The following is a 19,799-nucleotide window of genomic DNA, read 5'->3' as shown; positions in this document are numbered from 1 at the left end:
GGAGGAACCTAACGATGACTCCCTCTCTTCTCTCCCATCTTCTTCCCTTTCACCTGCTCTCCCCCACACGCTCCTTCCACCGAGCTACCTTCCACCTCCCTGACCTCCTCCTACCCGTCTGCCTTTCCCTTTGCCGGGCTTCTCTTTCAGTCTGCGTCCTTGTTTAATAGGCTGATCTCCGTTTCATAAATTAAACATGACCGCAGGCTCATGTGTCTCCCAGCGTGCATTGCTTTAGCATCAACATGCGTCCAGGATTCTTCTCTCTCTCTCTCCCGTTCTCTCTTTCTTCTTCCTTTCTCCTTTACAATCCCTGTTGCCTTGTCTCTCACAGGTGGTCTCATTTAATAACAGTAAACTATTCATCAGGCTGATAACCAACCTGGACAAAAAGCCAATGGATAGATGGAAAGATAGAGATGAACAAACACAAGGGTGAAAAAATACATATCCGGCTTCACCTGCGTGCCAGGAACTGTCTTGTCCGAGGAGGTGCATGCGTGACTGTGTGTGTGTGTTTCTGTGAGCTTGTGTAGCCCTGGGTGGCAATCCGGTTGAGCTGCTGGAAGAGCACACAGGCACTTTCACACTGCAGAAAACCTGAGCCAGTGATGGTGATAGATGGAGTGAAGGGAACCTTGCAGCAGAGAGCATGCCAACCAGAGAGAGGCAGCGCCAAGACAGCAGTGAGGTGAGCAAACAGAGGCCAGAGTGACACTGATGTCATGGAAACATACATCCAGCAATATACAATAAATGTCTGAAGGCAGCCACAAAACACAAGCTTAAAAAAAACCCACCCTGTTTTTGCTGATGTGCACAATGTTTCCAGTCGGTCTTGTTTTGCAGGATTTCTCATTGCCGACCTTAACTGCATAACAAACAGCACAGCTTTTTGTTTACTTCCACAAAGAAACTCATTTACTGAGTATCACCAGATTGAACTGTTCTTTGGGGAAGATACATTTTAGCGTGAATGGCGAATAGTTGACCTGGACACGCTTATCAATGTTCTCGTGTGTAGGTTTTGTGCACAAGGAATAGAAATGGTGAATGATTTGTTGGGTTTACTTGTGATGATGGGACAAGAGAGCGCAGTGAGTCCACACCTGCTCTGCTTTGGCCGTTGAAAGGCATAGAATAGTTGAACATTAGTTACAGAGATATCCAAGAAGCTTCTGTTTCAGCGAGCTTGTTGGAAGAATTGGACATTTAAACCCTAAAGGTCGTTCACAGCATGATGACATTTGAGCTTTGCAAAGGTTCCATTTATAAAATTGTTGCGCAACATCCAGACAATGAATGCCAGGATGTCTAAACGAGTATCTGATAGATTTGAAATACCTTTGCAGAGGGCATCAAAGCCTCAAATAGCCTTTGACTGTGACTCTCAGCACGCAGCTACGTCTCCTATCTCACAGATGGATGAACACTGCTCCAGTCTGTTCACACCTCTATGTTGTGCCATGGACAATTGTTACGGTGTGTTAGTGTGAGTGTGTGAGTGCAGAGGATAGTTCCATGAGTGAAATAAGTCTACACAGACACCGAGGACAAATTTGTCCCCGAAATGAAATGCATTGAAAGCCACGGACTTAGACTCACAGTGGATTTTTCCATCTAAATAAATGCAAACTCGTTGCACTGTATCTTTGAAAGGAGAAAAGCACGGATTGCTTTAAGTTACGGTCATGCTTGGAAAATGAGCGATGCGTATTTCACTCTCCTCTTCATCAAACATCTTACAAGAAAATAAGGGAAGAGAAAATAAATGGAGGAGACACAGGAGTGGTTTTTCTAAGCAGTGACCTGAACTTGAAACAGACGCACACAGTTAGACACACTAGTCGCCATGGTAACAGAATGGCCAGTTGTGATGTTTCCACAATTAGATCAACACATAGCCTGGCTTTTTACTATCCTCTGTCTCTCTGTATCGATTCAACATTTGGTTCATCTGATCATCTACTGTGTCTGCTCGTCCTTTGAGTGTCACTGTGCGATTGTGCAAATATGTAACCTTATAGATTAGAACATGCTGCATGCTGTTTACTGTGTTTTATTGCTCAGTGTGGCAGAGTAATAAGACGTATCGGTTCTTCTCTGCGATGTGACTCACCAATTTCAGCATTGTGATAAGCAATTAAATGATAATGAACAGGGTTACCTCCTTGACCCAAACTCCAGACGGCGTCCCTCTTGCACTTAAATCATTCATAACCCTGCTGAGATCAATTTGCATCGATAAAAGAGATAAAAGATAAAACAGAGCTGACGAGAGTTGTGGATTGGAACAAAAGCAATCTGATGTCAAATCCTTTATGCGCCGCAGTCTGTCTACATTTAATATATATGCAGATACACACATACATAGGTGTCTATAAAAAGAGTGTAAACAAATGGTAAAGGTTCCACAGCAGAGAAGAGAAGAGAAGAGAAGAGAAGAGAAGAGAAGAGAAGAGAAGAGAAGAGAAGAGAAGACAACAAAGTCTTGACAAAGTTTGACAGTAAAGTTTATTGACTGAACAACCATGCTGACTGAAAGTCCACGACCACATCACAAACCCAGAGCGGCTTCATTGTGACTGTTATCCACATCTCACGACATCTCAAGCCACTTTGAAGCCAGTTGAAAATCAGTTCACGTGCTACATTTTCGACAATCTGTCCTCAACCTACCAAATCACTTCGGAGACACCAGTGAAAATGAAATGCATCAGAATAGGGATAAGCTCAAACCACCAATCGTTGGCGTCCATCCGTCCCGCTGAAGCAGAGGTGCTTGATTTTTAATCTAAACCAGGGTGAATTCACTTGTCTGTGACGTTTACGCCTGTGTTTGATAGCAAGGATTTGGATTCAAACACAGATGTCACTCACTCACTCTCAAACTGTGGCCATTATCTCAATGTGTGTGTGTGTGTGTGTGTATGTGTGTGTGTGTGTATATGTGCTGTATGTTTCTTCAATGTTATACCTCCTCCATCCATCCCTCCATCTCTACTCCCTCCTCTTCCTGCGTGCTGATCTATCCGTCACCCCGGATGACGTGAAACAGGGTGACGTTGTAGAGGACCTGGTGTCCGTTGTTCCAGGTGTACAGCGCTCTCTCCCTGGGATTGTAGTCCATCATGCTGATGTGAGAATACTGGTTGTGGAAGGGAATGTCGGTATACTCGTACGTGGAGGAGTTGGTGTTATAGGCGAAGTGGACCTTGGCGCCGGCCAGGTGGGAATTGGTGACGTAGAGGGTACCACAGATCATGAAGGCCTCCCCTGCGCTGCGCTTAGGAAACCCTGTGTCCCAACTCTGGAGCACCTCCAGTGAGTGAGGGTCCAGGCGACCCACCTGAAGACAGTGAGGGAGAGACAATGTTCACAAGATCAGGATTGTAGTGTGAGGCCCATGTCGCTTTGTGTCTGCTGGGTAAATAAATAAACCTTTTATGACTCATGGATGTATATGTCCACCCAACACACTGTCCCATTCACATCTCCTCTGTTTGTGCATGAGTCTATCCAGGAATGTTGGAGCGAGGTTCTGAGCAGAATCTTTTGCTGGTTTTGCTCATAAAACTGTAAATTTAGAGTTGTCAGGAAAACAAGGCACAGAGCCACATGTGCATGTACTTTAGAGCACATGTTAGGCAGGAATTAATGAGGTCGTAAAAATGGGAGAGTTTACTTATTAAAACAAAAACTTGTGCACACAAAGACACACTTACACGCACACACAAACACGCACACACACAAAGACAGTACCATAATGTTTCCAGCATTTGGGATGGAGGTGTAGACGACCCAGAGTCCGGTCTCATCGGCCATCAGGTCGATGTCAGACGACCCTCCCCAGCTGTAGGGAAAGGTGTTATTGTAACCTGCGCCGCTCAGGCTACGCTGGAGCAACACAGTGCGAGAACGGAAATGGTACTGAACCTGGAAGACACACACACACACACTCATGTATGTATCAGTCACGTCATGCCAATACTGACATGTTCTTACTTGGGGCCATTCTAGTCAGCCTCTTACCAAGATGTTGCTCTGGTGTTTGTTGTAGTAGAGGGAGCCGTTGTAGACCACGTGGCCCGTTCCTGCCCAGGGGTGAGGCAAGAGGTGCTGCACAAAGTTCTGACCCTTGGTGAAATCTCCCATAGTCCTGTATTCCAACACGCGCCTGCCCTTGTAGTATCCATCCATAGACCACACCTGATGCAGGGAGACAACCAGAGAGGAAGAGGAGGACTGTGTTTCACATCCCCACAAAGAGAAGGATGCAGAGGAGAATAAGGATTTTATCTTTATTCTTATCTTTACTTTGTATAAATGCGAGAGAGTCGGAGCAGATGACCTGGTTCACCATAAACTAGAGTTAAAATTGTAGTGTATCTCTCACCTCAACAAACCGACAATGACCAAAGACAGAGAACCAAGAACCAAGAATGGAGGGGACACTGACAGCAGGCGGAATGGAATATTAATTGTCCAAAGAGGGGAAGAAAAGAAAAGAAAAGCTGAGAAGAATGCAGAGGGCAGAGGAGAGAGAGTCCATGAAAAGGATGTGGAGCAAGAAGGAGAAAGAGAGACATTTTGGAACACACATGTTTACATAACACACAAAGCACACACACACACACTCACAGCATACTGACACCCACCACCATCTCTCTCTCTCTCTCTCTCTCTCTCTCTCTCGCTCTGTCTCTAGCGGACGTGATGTAGCTCAGTCCATAGGGATTCAGCCTGGGAACCGAAGGGTTGCTGGTTCGAGTTCCGTATGGACCAAGTAAGCAGACTGATAGCTGGTGAGTTGCCAGTTGGCCTCCAGAGCACTGCCAAGGTGCACGTGAGCAAGGCACCGAACCCCCAACTGCTCCATGGGCGCTGTATACTCCAGACTAATTACACACTGAATTTAGAGTGTGGGGAGTTTTTCCCTCTTCCTCTATCTACAAATTGCACCTTGGCTTCTCTCTCTCTCTCTCTCTCTCTCTCTCTCTCTCTCTCTCTCTCTCTCCATCCTCGCGATTGTTTCTTCTCCCCATCGACATCGCCTCTGTTGTCCCTTTACAAACATCCTGACGCTCCCAAATGTCTTTCCATCAGTCCTTACACACTCCTCTGTTCTTATTGTTTTTCATCTTTCTGTCGGGCTCTCTGCTTTCTCCCAACATCACGCCTCTCTCTCTCTCTCTCTCTCTCTCTCTCTCTCTCTCTCTCTCTCTCTCTCTCTCTCTCTCTCTCTCTCTCTCTCTCTCTCTCTCTCTCTCTCTCTCTCTCTCTCTCTCTCTCTCTCTCTCACACACACACACACACACATACTCCCTCAGTCACTCGCTCTTACCCTTTATCTCTATTAGTGGAGACAGGTCTGTGTGTGTGTGTATCTTCAATATAACCCACATAATTAGTGCGAGAATGGGACCCTGTGTGTAGATTTTGTAGTCATGGTTACCAAATGATATGTATAAGAATATTTTTTACTCTTTGACCCCAACTTTGTGTGTATGTGTGGATGTGTAGGTCTCTGTGTGTGCCTGTAGTATGATGTATCTAAAATGTGATGGCAGATCTTTGCAGCTTAAGATCTGGAAATAGTCTTTAATTAACAATTAAATAAATTTTATTTTTTTCTTTAATCTGAACAAAGAAAAACAATACACCGATTTGAAAACTTGTGATCTTTTTTGTGATTTTTGTGTGGCCAAATTAAGATGATCAAGTCAAGTTCATTTTCATTCCCAGGCTGAATAAATGCCGACTGTCTGACGCCACGAAAGACACATCCATTTACAAAAGCGGTGTGTGTGTGTGTGTGTGTGTGTGTGTGTGTGTGTGTGTGCAAAATTGCAACAATCAGGGGTTTGGATTCAGGAACGCCACTGGAAAAATTGTATGTAGCATGAAAAGAGAAGGCACAGATAAACATTACCATTATGGGGACAAAGATGCGAACAGACACACGGAGTGAAAACTTGCTCCCACCCGTAACCCCGTTACTGTAACAACAGTCACACCGGTAACTCGGAAACAGGAGACAATAACTGGGATACTGCTGCTGTGTATAGCTCCTTCTGTCACCAGGGAGAAGCTCTAACAGGGAACAGGCAAGGGTCACCATGGCGATATAAATCACACCTGGCAACTGGGAGACAGTCGCCTTGACAACTAGCTTAATATGCACTCCCCAGACAGTGTGCGTGTGTGTGTGTGTGTGTGTGTGTGTGTGTGTGGGGGGGTGTGTGTGTGTGTGGGGGTGTGTGTGTGTGTGTGTGTGTGTGTGTGTGTGTGTGTGTGTGTGTGGAGAGCGCCGAAGGAGTGCACAAAATAGAAAAAGACAAAAATAGATTATGTGAAAAACAAAGCTTACTTACTTACTCACAGCACCTGCTCAGGACACGCGCGCACACACACACACACACACACACACACACACACACACCGACACACACACACACACACACACACACACACACACACACACATTTGTACCATATTGGTTGTGTGGACATTATACTGATTTATATTTTGTTCCTACATCCTCACCCCAACCTCAAACTAATCCTGATTCTCACCTTTTGTACCCACAGTGTGATAAATAACTAATCCACACAACAAATGGTGCACACTCACTCTGCTGTCGGAGCTGGGAATCATGGCATCAGTCATCCAGCAGCCGAAGCGGGACCCCGAGGCTCTCACGGTGATTGGGCTGCTAACTGCCGTCAGACGGCCACAACCTGTTAACAAGTGATGCACAGGCTTTGTTAAGTGAACAACATTTGCATATGCAGGCCATAGGGTGTGTGTGTGTGTGTGGGGAGGGGGGGGGGGGGTAGTCAGGTGATAATGGAAGGGAAGTTTTTTTGTGTTGTGCAACGGAGCGAGTGATGCTGGCCAATGATGGCACTTGGCCGGCTTATTCTTGAGCGGTTATCTCCTGCTGTCACTCTGAACTCTATTTACTGACATTTCACAAAATGAGCACAACCTATTAAAATGCAAATACGTGCCGAGAGCAAGAAATACCACAGAATAACAACATGAAGGAGACACGGCTGGAAACAGGAAGGAGTCAGAGCGTGACATGCTGTCAGAAAACCAGGGCAGGTGTGTTCGGCTCCTACAACTGTGAACCTGGGACATTAACTATTATCTGACCTTTCCACATGACTCACAAACAAACACAAATATAGTAGAATTGTCAAACAATCCCCTGATGGCGTCCTGCACTTACCCAGTTTGTTCATGCAGCTGTGCAGTCTGGTCTCCAGCAGCACAACCCTCTGCTGAAGCTCCTCGTAGTCATAAGCTCCAATCTCTTCTTGAATGGCTGTCAAGCTGACTGACAGGTTGAGGAGCTCCATTCGCAAGGTGGCCAGCGCCTGCAAGTCCGTCTTGTATTGCTCCACCACTGACAGAAGGGGGCGCAACTGAGACATCTGTCCCTTCAACTCCTGTGGGCGCATAACAGTAAGTGAGGCAAAAAGAAAAAGGAGACGCAGTGAAATGCTGATGAATAAGAAATGAATCCATTTTTCGTCAGTATTTAGGGCAAGGAGGCTCTCGCTCCAGGATGAGCCCGGTGTGCTGCGGTGGTGTCTTGTGTCCCAGTTCCATGCCTGAAAATTCAGCTCACTCATCCACTTTAGATGTGTGAGAAGTTAAGAGTTTTTGTAGATTTTAAGGAGTTTTCTCTTGTCTTCTTTGAGGGCTTGGCCTTAAAACATCAGACGTGATAGGCTGTGTTGCCAATGAACAGAATCAATACGGAATTATTCATTCCTAAGAGATAGGAGGGCCATGATTGGTCCATAGAGTACTGTATGTAACATGCTATGAGCGTGTAGTGTGGGGTTCTGACACATCAAACAGTGAGGAGAACCCTGAAGCAGATCCTGAACAGACTGCAGGGGACATCATATTCCGTCTGGCCTGGGAATGTCTCACAGTCCCCCAGGAGGAGACGGAGGAAAGTGTGAGTTTACTGCATGGATAAACAGCAGGAAATGGACGGATGGGTTTTCCCCCCTCTGGGCCTGTTTAAGTTCCTATTTACATGAATCCCAAACAAACTCTATGAAAACCTTGACTTATGATAAAAAAAAATAAGAAATCGTTTAACTTTATGATTTACTTTATGGCTACTTTTGAGGATTTTAATGCTGATGATAAAATGGTTCTTAAAACTTCACTGATTCTGGCAAACACAGTCAGGAAACTCTCTTCCTTTGAAAACAAATTGTACTCTTCATCGCTGATAAGGAGGTCAATACACAGCAGCTCTATTCATTGCTTCACATAGACAATAGACTTGCAGGCATATAGGAACCAGAGAGGCAGTTATCTCATACACATGCAGAAAGCTTAAAATCGCATCTCTTAACTGAAGAGTTTCATTGGATTTCAACTTTACTGACCAATGTTTATTTTCAAGTGGGATTTTGCTTGCTGCCTGTCAACACGTGTGTGTGTGTGTGTGTGTGTGTGTGTGTGTGTGTGTGTGTGTGTGTGGATCCTAGGGTGTTGTCACAGTGATAAGCTTTTCTCTGAGAATGTCTCGTACTGTGATCTAGGACCAAATGTTTCTTTCATAACGTTCCATCTCCCCATAACCCCAAATAGGACAATCAATTAACCAGCATGTTCCTAAACCTGTTCCACTCCGTCGTTACGATAAAACCTGCCTGAGAATGTGACACCGAAATGATTCACACACACTCCACGCAACCTTCAAAGTGAATCCCATCACTGCAGTGTTCCCTATGTGCGACTTAATGTCTTGTAATTGCTTATATAGTGCCAAATGTCAAAATGTGTATAAGACTACCTATAAACCTGCTATTAAACAGTCTGATTGAAAATAACTGGTGTTGTTCCACGGTAAAGCAGAATGATGTGGTCGTGTACAGAAAAAGGAAGCTCCGAGAGAGAACAGGGATATGACTTCTAGGGTTGAAAGAAAACTCAATGTTGAGTTTAACAACAAGGAGGAGAGAATAAAGGAGCGAGAGAGGAATGAGTCAAATCTGAAAAGAAGAAAGCAAACAGGCTCAAGGTCTCCAACGAGTCTGCTGAGTGGAGTGTGATATGAAAGAACTGATGTGTGTGTGATGTTAAAAGTACATCACACACACAAACACACACTGGCACTGTGTGAAGTCGATCCCTCCTCTAATCCCTCTGATATCAACTCAAACTCGACAAAGCCACTTGTCTGCGTCGTGACGGCTTTGCTCAGGTTGATGTTAAATGCGTAGAAACTAAGCATTTTATGTTTACGCTTTCTGCTTTGGTGTTTCTAATGACTCAATCTGTCATCAGAGGCTAATGCCTCCCCTGCCGACTCCTTCTCCTTCATCTCCCTCTGATCTCTCTGGTTCATTTGTTTATCTATCCCCCCCCCCCCCCCCTCTCTGCCTGACCTTTAGTTCCCCTCCCTCATTATATTTTGCCTATTCTTCTCTCCCACAGTGAAAAATAGTAGATTGCAACACGGCCTCTCTCTTTTCCTCCCTCCTCTCCTCCGTCTCTCCAGCCATCTGTCCATTTATTTCCCCTCATCGCTATCCTTTTGCATCTCTGGGGATAAGAAATACTGTTTAGTTATTGATAAACTTGCATAAATATTCACTATTCCTATCCGCCTCTCAGAGAAAAGGCAGAAGCTTATCACTGCGACAACACCCTAGGATCCACACACACACACACACACACACACACACACACACACACACACACACACACACACACACACACACACACACACACGCACACACACTAACTATATAAAAACACAGCCCAAAGCCCCATAATGCTGTTATGACGACGCTCAGCAAAACACGAGAGGTAGAGTGGATTTATGGGCTACAGTAAAGGGTGTTGATGGAGCTAGAAATGCGTGTGTGTGTGTGGTGTGTGTGTGTGTGTGTGTGTGTATAGCATTGTCCGTTTCCCATTCTATGTCTGCCACCCTGTAATGTTGGCATTCTTACATTTTCGGACCCAGGCACAGGAACAGCTGTACGTCTTTTCAGATTGGAGTCTTCTGATATTGTGTTACGCAGGATTCTAGCATCTTATTCCTGTACAATTATGCAGCAAAACTACATGTACTATATGTGCATTTGTTTGGGAAAAGAGCTCTCAAGTTATATCACCTTTAAGCAAACAAGTACCACCTCAACAACAAGCAACCGACGCTAAGAACCATCACACATTCATTGTAGCGTTCCAGGTTTAGGCGTCTCTCTTTCATAACACGAGAGATAAAAGTGTAGCAGTTGGTTGTGTTTTAGTTCAGCAGCTAATCAAATGCATCAAACCCAGTGGTGTTTATTTTTACAGTTGATTGAAGTGTTTTAAATGCCTTGGGACTATAAACTCCTGTTTTCTTTTCTTTTCTTTTCTGTTGCTCTGGAGATAATCCTCCACTATCCTGCTCCGGTTTTGTCAAGTCGCCAGCGGCATCATAGCAAAAATAGCTGGGAAAAAGTCTGACGAGATAAGAGCTCGTAATGTAAGAAGCAATCTTTGAGAGACATTTGGATTTGCTTTAGCAAAAGGCAATAAACTCTCATCTCCTTTCTCCTGCTAATGTGAAACACTAAGACAAATCCACAATTCCACACACTGTAAAAGCTGCATGTTGCAAATCATTTCAGCTCAGTCTAGTTTTCAGATTGTATTACATTTGGGAAGAGTTTGAGTCATTTCCGGCAGATTCCGTTTTACAGGCAGTGCCGAGTCCGAGAACAAAGTGCAATGATGCAGCAGACTTGCTGACAGCGTCCATGCTGGTTGACACTCTCACATGGAGGACTTGACAGTGCCGAGACAAATGTTCCCCCCTGTCCACGAGAGACGCTCCCGTGTGAAGGAACTGGAGCTCAGCATGCATGAAATCAATGTTTTCACACCAAATGTTTGTGTGTGTGTGTGTGTGTGTGTGTGTGTGTACCTGCAGGCCTTTGGGAGTCATAGTGCGAGGTTTGGCTACATAAGTGTATAAGCGTCCGTCCACTCCTCTCAGCAGGGGTTCCGTGTCTCGGACATACTGCAGGTCTCTGGATGTGCGCAGGTCCACTACCTCCATTGACTGACTCACATTCTGAACCTGAAAACACACACACACACACACACACACACACACAATTCACATTATGAGTAGTTATTCTCGAAAGCATCTGACCTTATCTGCTATCCGGGCCCAACCCAATATTGATCAAATGAGAAAAATCAGCAGGTGTTCATAAATTCACTCCACAACAAGATTTAATCACTTCTTTTTAATTAATGATGTTAATTCATTATTATTACCACCACTAAATCCCTGTGATGCAAAAACCCACATGAATCTAATTTATTATAACAATGACCCAGATATCCAGCAGAGACACACAAACACACAATAACCATGGAAAAAACCCTCCACACACCCACACATCTCCTGCTGTTACACATGCTGGGGAGGCCGGAGATGAGCAGAGAAACAAAAGCACGGTACACACACACACACACACACACACACACACACACACACACACACACACACACACACACATACCACACACACACATACCACACACACACACACACACACACACATACCACACACACACACACACACACACACACACACACACACACACACACACACACACACACATACCACACACACACACACACACACACACACACCACACACACATACACACACACACACACACACACACACACACACACACACACACACACACACACACACACACACACACATACACATACACTCTCAGCAGGATATAGGTGTCACTTCCCTAGACACATTGATCCAATTAAGAATCACAAATATAGAAGCCCTCCAACCGGAAGACAGCAATGGAGAGAGAGAGAGAGAGAGAGAGAGAGAGAGAGAGAGAGAGAGAGAGAGAGAGAGAGAGAGAGAGAGAGAGAGAGAGAGAGAGAGAGAGAGAGTTGTTTTTGTTTTGTTTTCTGATTTTATTATTTCTGATTATGTTTGTCCTCCCACAAGCAGACATTTCTCACACATGTTGCTGGGTGAGAACAAAGCTGTGGATTAGAGACTTGGACTGAAGCGGATAATGTTCTCTGTTGGTGCTGGAGAGAAACTAAGAGCGTGTCTCACAGGGTGTGTATAATTCTAACACACACCTTGGGTGTGTAGTTATTAGGCTACATTAACATTTTACCACAGTAAATGTGACGTTTGAGCTACTTAGTGATACTTTACAGTTTATTTGTCTGTCTGTCTCAAACACATTAAATGGACCTAATCCACGGAAGAAGCCATTACAGTTTTGGTCCTAGTTGAGCTGATGGTGGCGCTATAAGAGCAACTGTTACATTTGTTCAATAACTAATCATCATTGAGAGGTGAAGTCATAATTGAAGGAATACTTCACCTTGGCAGAGGTGTACACTCTTTTGTTATATTTCACATTACACCAGTGTACTATACCTCATTATGTTCCATGGCAGTGATGTGCAACTGCACAGATGTTCAAACCATCATAACTAGTGATGAAGAGCTTGTCAGACCTGAAAGATTCCATCATGTTGCACTTATAACTTTCCTGAATGAAAATAAATTAAGGACAGATTTTGGAGCGCAAACAGAAAATCCAGATGTACTACGCCTAACATTAGCAGCAGGTGTTTAGAGTCCTCAGGGGATGAGATGTTTGTGTGCTGCCATCAATTCTGGAGAGAATACTGAATGTAAATGAGCATAAGTGTGCCTAGCTGCCGCCCATGGACTGGAGATATTGGAGGGGTTGATGGTGTTCAATAATTCATCAACTTATGTAATGAATCTTCTGTTTATACCCTCACTCTCTCTCCCTCTTGGGATGTGTATACTGTAAGAGAAATGTGCTTACACAGACAGATGGATAATACACGCGAAAAACACACACACACACACACATACAAGCTCATTAGCATGGCCGCATACCATTTCTTAAACAAGGATGCAGTGCAATATAGTGCAATGTGTTTCCTCCCATCAGTCTCTTGGCTTGTTGAATGACTGGGAGTCTGCAGAGGATAAAGCTACTGATGTGTCAGGAATTCATCTGTCACTGGAAACGCTCTCACTGTGTGTGTGTGTGTGTGTGTGTGTGTGTGCGCGTGTGCGCGTGCATGCGTGTGTGTGAGGCTTTATGTTTCACTGGCCAGCAAAGTAATGCAGCACAGGGAAAGCAAGTGTAATGGGATGAAGTATTTTTCACACACACACAACACACACCTGTTCCGTCAGCAGCCGTAGTTGTCGACTCCGAGGGTCCCGTTTGCAGAGGTTTTGTGCCGGAGCGACCACTGTGCACACACACCTGCCGTCAGGATCTGAGGCTGTGCTGTAGACCTGCCAGCCCTCCTCTGAGCCGGGATACAAACCCTGCAACAGGAACAACACTCTGCATGAACGTGACTGACACACACCATGTACAGGGGGCCACTGAAGGGAAAGAGTTTGACATGGAAGATCCAAAACTTTGTGTTGAATTTCATTTTCTGGCAATATGCAACATTTTAAACAGTGTTAGAGCTCAAAAACTGACACAGAGAGATGATTGTAAAACCAAATGAATCTGTAATCTGTATGTACACCGATCAATAAATAAAAAAGCGAATTTACATATGAACATTGATCAGTAAGCATTGTTGGATAAGAGTTTATCAGAATGATAATATGTGAAAATACTGACAACACAAACGCTTGAACAACACCAATAATCCTCAAGTGCACAATACTGTTGCATATCCTCCCACACCTCCTTGTGATCATCACCTGGTCATGTCGGCCCCAGCAGAATCAGTCGAGCCCTGTTAGAGGTCATAGCTAAATGTAATTTTTGATTACAGCTGCTACGGCTGTGAACTATTTTGAGTGGTTCATTTGGAGTCCATGCACTTTGCACTTTATTGCTCTTGATTGTAATTAGGAAAGTAGTCGAAGTAGAAGTATGTAAATTAGATGTTTGTCGTTTGCAACAATAAGCAGCTGTGACATCGTCCACATGTGCATATCAATGCACACCAGGAGCAAAGCTGGAGAGTTTCCCCCCTCAGCTGGCCAAAGTCCGCAGGTCGTCAGAGCTCACAGGAGTCATTGAGACTCAGCGCACAGTCCCTGTCAATCACAGTCCCTGCTCATGAAGCACAAGGCTCCCACTGGAGAGAGAGGGGGAATTTGCCCTGTGTGATACAAAGATACTGGCATTTCTCTCACATATGTATGCAGTACATAATGTATATATGCTAATAAGCCAAATCTGCAACCATAAAATAAAACAATCAATTCATATTCAGCCTTATTATGACCAATTAGTTCAATTTCATCTGAATATAATTTTCTTTTCTTTTCATTCCACAAGCAAATGTGAATATTAAATAAGAATATATGCAGTGAATTTGGTTGTTATTTCTTTTAACCTGCTCAGGGTTGCATAAAGCTACCAAATACAGAAATCCCTGATAACAAGTTATAAATTGATCCAAAATACAGCCAGTGTTGCTGCACACAAAGCATCACCCGTGTGTGGGCGCAGAGAAGTTGTCTGAGGTGACAGCAGCTTCGCCTCTGGGTCTGAAGGTCGGAGCGCGAGTCGCAGCACATTCAATCAGAGAATAATCATAAGCTCATTGCATTGCTTTTGTTCGGGTTGCGCCGTGGGTTTATATGAGAACAATCCTCTGAAGGACTGCGGCAGGCGAACGGCAAAGCAAACGCTAAAAGAGAAAAACGACAGGGGAGCAAAATGGGATGAGAGGAGGTGTGGAGAGATGAGGCCAAGGCCTGGAGGAAAACATCTTATCCATCAATCTGCTGGGTTTAGTGGAGTAACCTTGAAGTCCCCTTTTATGGAGAGGGGGGGACTAAAGTCCGGGTGACATGGACAGGATGAGAATATAAACATTGTTTATGTTTACTGCTCAGCGTAATTACACAGAGGGAGACAGACGGCACCCGAGGGCCCATTTCACACCAGGGAAAATGTTAAAAATCTACTTAGGCAGCCGCGCTGATTAAGATTAGACTGTATAGTACAGAGGCTGACATGTCGTAAATCCAGAACTAGTCAACAACTAAGGTCAGAGCCAGCAGACGATGAAGAACGTTACACACACTACAGCAAAAGCTGCAATAATTAAAGATTTATTTTACGCTGAGGAATGATGTAAACGTATTCGTCTATCTTACAGTGATTATGTTTACATGTCAGCACACCAATCTGTAGCAACACGACAGCTTAACATGCACATCAAACACCAGCTCCATCTGTTCTTCACCAGTTCTCTCTCTCATTGTGTGTGTGTGTGTGTGTGTGTGTGTGTGTGTGTGTGTGTATCTGCGCGTGTGTGTGGGCGTAAGCTTGCATGAGACTGCATGCACTTGCTGAACTTGCAAAGTACGACCACGTAGCAGCTGGGAAGTTCTCCAGCCAAAAACAAAGCCCGACCGCGCACGCGCAGACACACGCGCGCGCGCGCACACACACACACACACACACACACACACACACACAAAGAGAGAGCGAGAGAGAGTGAGAGAAAGAGGGAGAGCAAGAGAGAGAGAGAGAGCAGTGGTCCAGCATCTACATGTCCAGGGTTGCCAGAGTGTTGCTAGGGCAACAAATCGCCCGGCTGTCCCATGGGTGAGTCAGCCTTCCCCAGGAGAAATATCACCCCCACAGCGTCTGAGAGAGAGCAATCCCATTACCACTCCGTGTGTGTGTGTGTGTGTGTGTGTTACAGTAGGTGCATACTATACGTGTTTTCTCATATTTATTATTATTATCATATAATTATATATTGCTTACATTTAGAACAGACTGTCCTCATGTTCTTTATCTGCTTCTCTGCACATTTTTTCCTTCTCTTTTCTCTCTCTCTCTCTCTGTGTGTGAGTGTGTGTGTGTGTCTTTTCTGCATCAATAGTCAGAGAAAATATTAGCTGCATGTTGGCTAAATGTTCCTGATGTGATGATCTACAAATCTGACTCCTTCTTCCTCCAAATCTACTGGATGTGGTGCTGTTGCAGCTACCAAACAGCTGTGTCAGCCTGTGTGGGTACATTTAGAGGACAGGAAAGGTAACTTTGTAATTTGGACAGTTTTATTATTAGGACGAACTTCTAACCTGACCTAAATCAGAATTTTATTGTGGAAAATAACGCAGGTGTGTTGTGTGTGTGTGTGTGTGTGTGTCGGTGTGTCGGTGTGTGTTGTACATACGCTGACGATCCTCTCGTGTGTGCCCTCCGGAGAGATGGCGGTTCCATTAAGTCCGACTAGCGATGGCAGGGTCTGGGACATCCAGTTAGTGACCATAGCCATGGTGCTGAGTACCGCACCGATCTTTAACATGGGAACGCTCATCCTGACACACACACATTCACTCACAACACAAACTCTTGCTGACACTCACGCACAGTCCAACCCTTTGAAAGCTGTCATACTGTAAGCCGCAAGCACACACATTTAAACATGATGCTACAGGTTGTGCACATGCTCAACAGTATCTGGTCACACACTCACACACACACTCAGACAATGAATCTTAGTCCAGGGTCGTCCCACTGCGATGCAGCCTGTGTGTGTCCACTCCTACATGACACCCTGACACCTTTCAGAGAGTAAACCTGGAGCGCGAGGCACCGCCGGTGCATCCATGTGAAGACACATCGGGTCCAAACATCCAAAGATCATCTGAGCCTGGGGGCAGGAGCAGCTCCTGGAGCAGCTGGAGAGGGACTGAGCTGCTCTCTCTCAGCTTGGCAGTTGGACGCTGTGGCTGAGACAGAGCGGCTCTGTCATTAAGCACCAACTCCCTCCACCCTCCCTCCCTCCCTCCCTCCCTCCCTCCCTCTCTCTCTCTCCCTCTCTCCCTCTCTCTCTCTCTCTCACACACACACACACTCATCCTTCTCTTGCTCTTACTCACACGCTTACTCTTACTCTCTCTTCACGTTCCTATCTGATTTTCATGTCCATTATTCCAATGACACGCATTCATTAAACATAATGTAAATGTAAACTCATTTTCTTCCTATTGTTCCTTTTCTTTGCTCTGCTGCGCATTCTTCCCCCTAGAGTAGATGGAGACGAATCCTTGTTATCTTATCGATCACATGAAAATACTGCCGCAAACACTACACTGACGTGACTCTGATTTCTGTGTGTGCCGCATGTCTTTCGCCTCTATGTATATGATGCTGTTCTGCCTCCCTGTGGCCAGGTGGGAACACAGCATCCTGATATGAGCAAAACAACCCACTGTGATTGGGTTGTCCTTTGGGTTCAACTTTGATGTAACACCTACCATGTAGCACATTGTTGTCAAACGTGCTGAACTCGCCATGTCTTCCCAAAAGGATGCTCTGTGAAAGATGTCTCTATCCCTACTGAGGGAATCTGCTTTGGGAGAACATTCAACACAGGAGGGGCTCACCAGGTAAAAAAGGGGAGTGGAATAGATTTTCTCTCTGATTCCATCCAGTCCACAACCTTACAGACTGCTGCTTTAACCCAAACACCTCAGTCAGAAAAGCCTGTGTGCTAGGCTGAAAGTGAGAGGTAATGGAAGTGCATTGTGTTCACATTTGACAAGAATAAGAATTCCACTTAAAGTCACCCACCATCAAACTCTAAACTACATGCAGGTCCTGAAATATAAACAGAGGTCCCCGGCGAGATAAAATATGGCTTGATGAAGAACATTAAATTGACCAGTTTCCCAAATTTGCCATAAAAGCATAACCCTTGTAGATTTGGAATTTCATGCCTGCAGCAAATGCTGTGCAGACAATGTAAGCAACACTGAAAGTTTCATTGTGTCTTTGTTCTTGTCAGCTGTAACATGTTTCCAGGCCCCAGGACACACATGGATTATACATAAAACACCCTTCAGCTGAACTAACATGAATATTTCAATCAGCAGCACTTATGGGATAACGCAGCATTTGGAAGAGGAAGTGGCAACATGAGAGCTGACATGACAGCAGAGTGTGTGCGCACAGGTGAAGTGCACAGCAAACGCACTATTTCCCTCTCTGCATCGCCACTTCAAATAATAATGCTACATTTAATAACAGAGACATTTTAAAGGTAAAAAAATTCCACCACTGTGTAAGTGGTGGAATTAATGAAAAGCAAAAAACAATCAGATAATAAACAAAATAATTGATTGTTGTTGTGTTAAAAATGATGCAAATGTAACAGGTAGACAGACCAGAGGTGACTTATTCAGAGTGTGTTTTAGGATTGACCTGAAAAATGAGGGGCCCACCTTTTTATACAGCAAATATCACATTGATCTCTTTCTGATGTAGACCCAGAGGGACCCTGGCATGAGCAGATGGAAACACAATGGAAAAATGTGGGAACTTTTAGTTAAGTAACAAAGTTTTATCTCTCGCCCAAACTCCACCACCTAATCCTCAGCATAGATACGGACAGCAAACACCCTTTGGAAAAGTTTGCGACTTCTTCAGCTTGTCAGATAAAGTGAAAGTGAAGTGAGCTTTGGGGGAAGTAGGCACTCAGGTGTTTCCTTACCTTACACAAACTGACAGTCAACAGCAGCTGCAGCACCCAAAAGGCTCCGTGAGGACCCATCGTCCTCTTCTTGTCTCCTTCTTGTCGTGACCCAGGTTTGGCTCCCCGCAGGCGGAAAAATCGACGCCGTTCAGCCGATCAGCCTCAGGGTTGTGTGCTGCGGTGACTAAGCCGCCCGCTGGCTGTGGATGTGCACAGTCCTGGTGTTGGCTGCACACTGAGGAGAGATGCTCAGACAGCTGAGTTAGAGGAGGTGGAACGGGCGGAGATGTAGGAGGAGGTGGATGATTATGTGTTCCGCCAACACTGGCAGCAGAGGTTACAGAGATTTCACAGAGGTTACAGGTTAAAGTAACTCAGTACATCTCAAGTGCTGCACTCTGGTGCTTTACTTGACCGTTTCAATTAAGTTACACTTTTACTCGACAATATTCCAGGGAATAGTGTTTCATTTCAAACTTTATGGGAATGAATGACTCAGACAATTAACAAGTTCTTTTTTTTCTTTACAGGATTTGACAGTTTAAAAGTAGCCATTGTTCCCCCGTCGTGTTTCTTTGCCCATCTGTCAGCAGGATGATGACCTTTGGTGTGCAGGTTGGACATGATCCAGGGAATTTTGGTCATTAACTTTTACACGCAGGACGTTTTTACTGTCTTAAAAATAAAGGGTTTGAGGGCTTCTCCCATCACTGTTGTATGTGCGTGCTTGCATGTGTGATATGGTTGAATTGTTATACTACAAAACAAAGATATTATTTTGCATACCTACAGTGTATTTACCTTTGCCTTTCAACTGCACTGTCACATCTCTGCAGACATCTATTAGTGTACAAAATGAAATTAAATAGGGATTAAAACAAAAGTAGACAAAGCATTCATTCATAGAGGTTACACTTTGCAAATACATGCAAACTGTATAAATCAAATGAAGCAGCTTCCTGCTCTTGCTGCCCCTGATGTGACTGTCACACTCATGTCACATCATCTATATTTCATGGCTGAAAAGAAGCAGCAAAACGATCACCTACTTCCTCTCATTAAAGTTTCACCAATATATTCCATGTACGTGCACACGAGCCATCCCTGCAGATACTAGAATAGACATGCGCGCACACACACACACACACAGACACACACACAGACAGAGGGATAGAGGGTTAGAGAAAATGAGGGTCATCAGAATGGATGAAAATTGTATGAATTAGGGAGGGGGAGAC

At 44.7% G+C, this 19,799-nt stretch overlaps 1 protein-coding gene across 1 annotated transcript; it reads right to left on the bottom strand.

Moving 5' to 3' along the window:
* Nucleotides 1–2,374: 2,374 nt before the first annotated feature.
* On the bottom strand, nt 2,375–16,800 carry LOC142996647 (noelin-2-like). The gene is made up of 8 exons (XM_076147640.1): nt 16,258–16,800; nt 13,268–13,417; nt 10,961–11,116; nt 7,238–7,457; nt 6,634–6,740; nt 4,033–4,209; nt 3,763–3,936; nt 2,375–3,349 (listed from the first exon to the last, which is right to left on the bottom strand). The coding sequence occupies exons 1-8, from the start codon at nt 16,399–16,401 to the stop codon at nt 3,029–3,031; spliced, it is 1,449 nt and encodes a 482-aa protein (XP_076003755.1). The 5' UTR covers nt 16,402–16,800; the 3' UTR covers nt 2,375–3,028.
* Nucleotides 16,801–19,799: the final 2,999 nt, after the last annotated feature.

This window comes from Genypterus blacodes, unplaced genomic scaffold, assembly GCF_046128005.1.
Source record: "Genypterus blacodes isolate CSIRO-AG114 ecotype Tasmania unplaced genomic scaffold, CSIRO-AGI_Gbla_v1 ptg000039l_1, whole genome shotgun sequence".
Taxonomy (NCBI): Eukaryota; Metazoa; Chordata; class Actinopteri; order Ophidiiformes; family Ophidiidae; genus Genypterus; species Genypterus blacodes.
This window is presented reverse-complemented; position numbering and strand designations above follow the sequence as displayed.

Excerpts from the sequence above, each read along its gene's own strand:
- LOC142996647 (XM_076147640.1), bottom strand. The coding sequence starts at position 16,401 with ATGAGCGTTCCCATGTTAAAGATCGGTGCGGTACTCAGCACCATGGCT. Across the intron at positions 13,418-16,257 it reads CACACGAGAGGATCGTCAGC|GGTTTGTATCCCGGCTCAGA; the intron begins GTATGTACAACA and ends TTCCTGTTGCAG. Across the intron at positions 4,210-6,633 it reads TTCCCAGCTCCGACAGCAGA|GTGTGGTCTATGGATGGATA; the intron begins GTGAGTGTGCAC and ends TCCCTGCATCAG.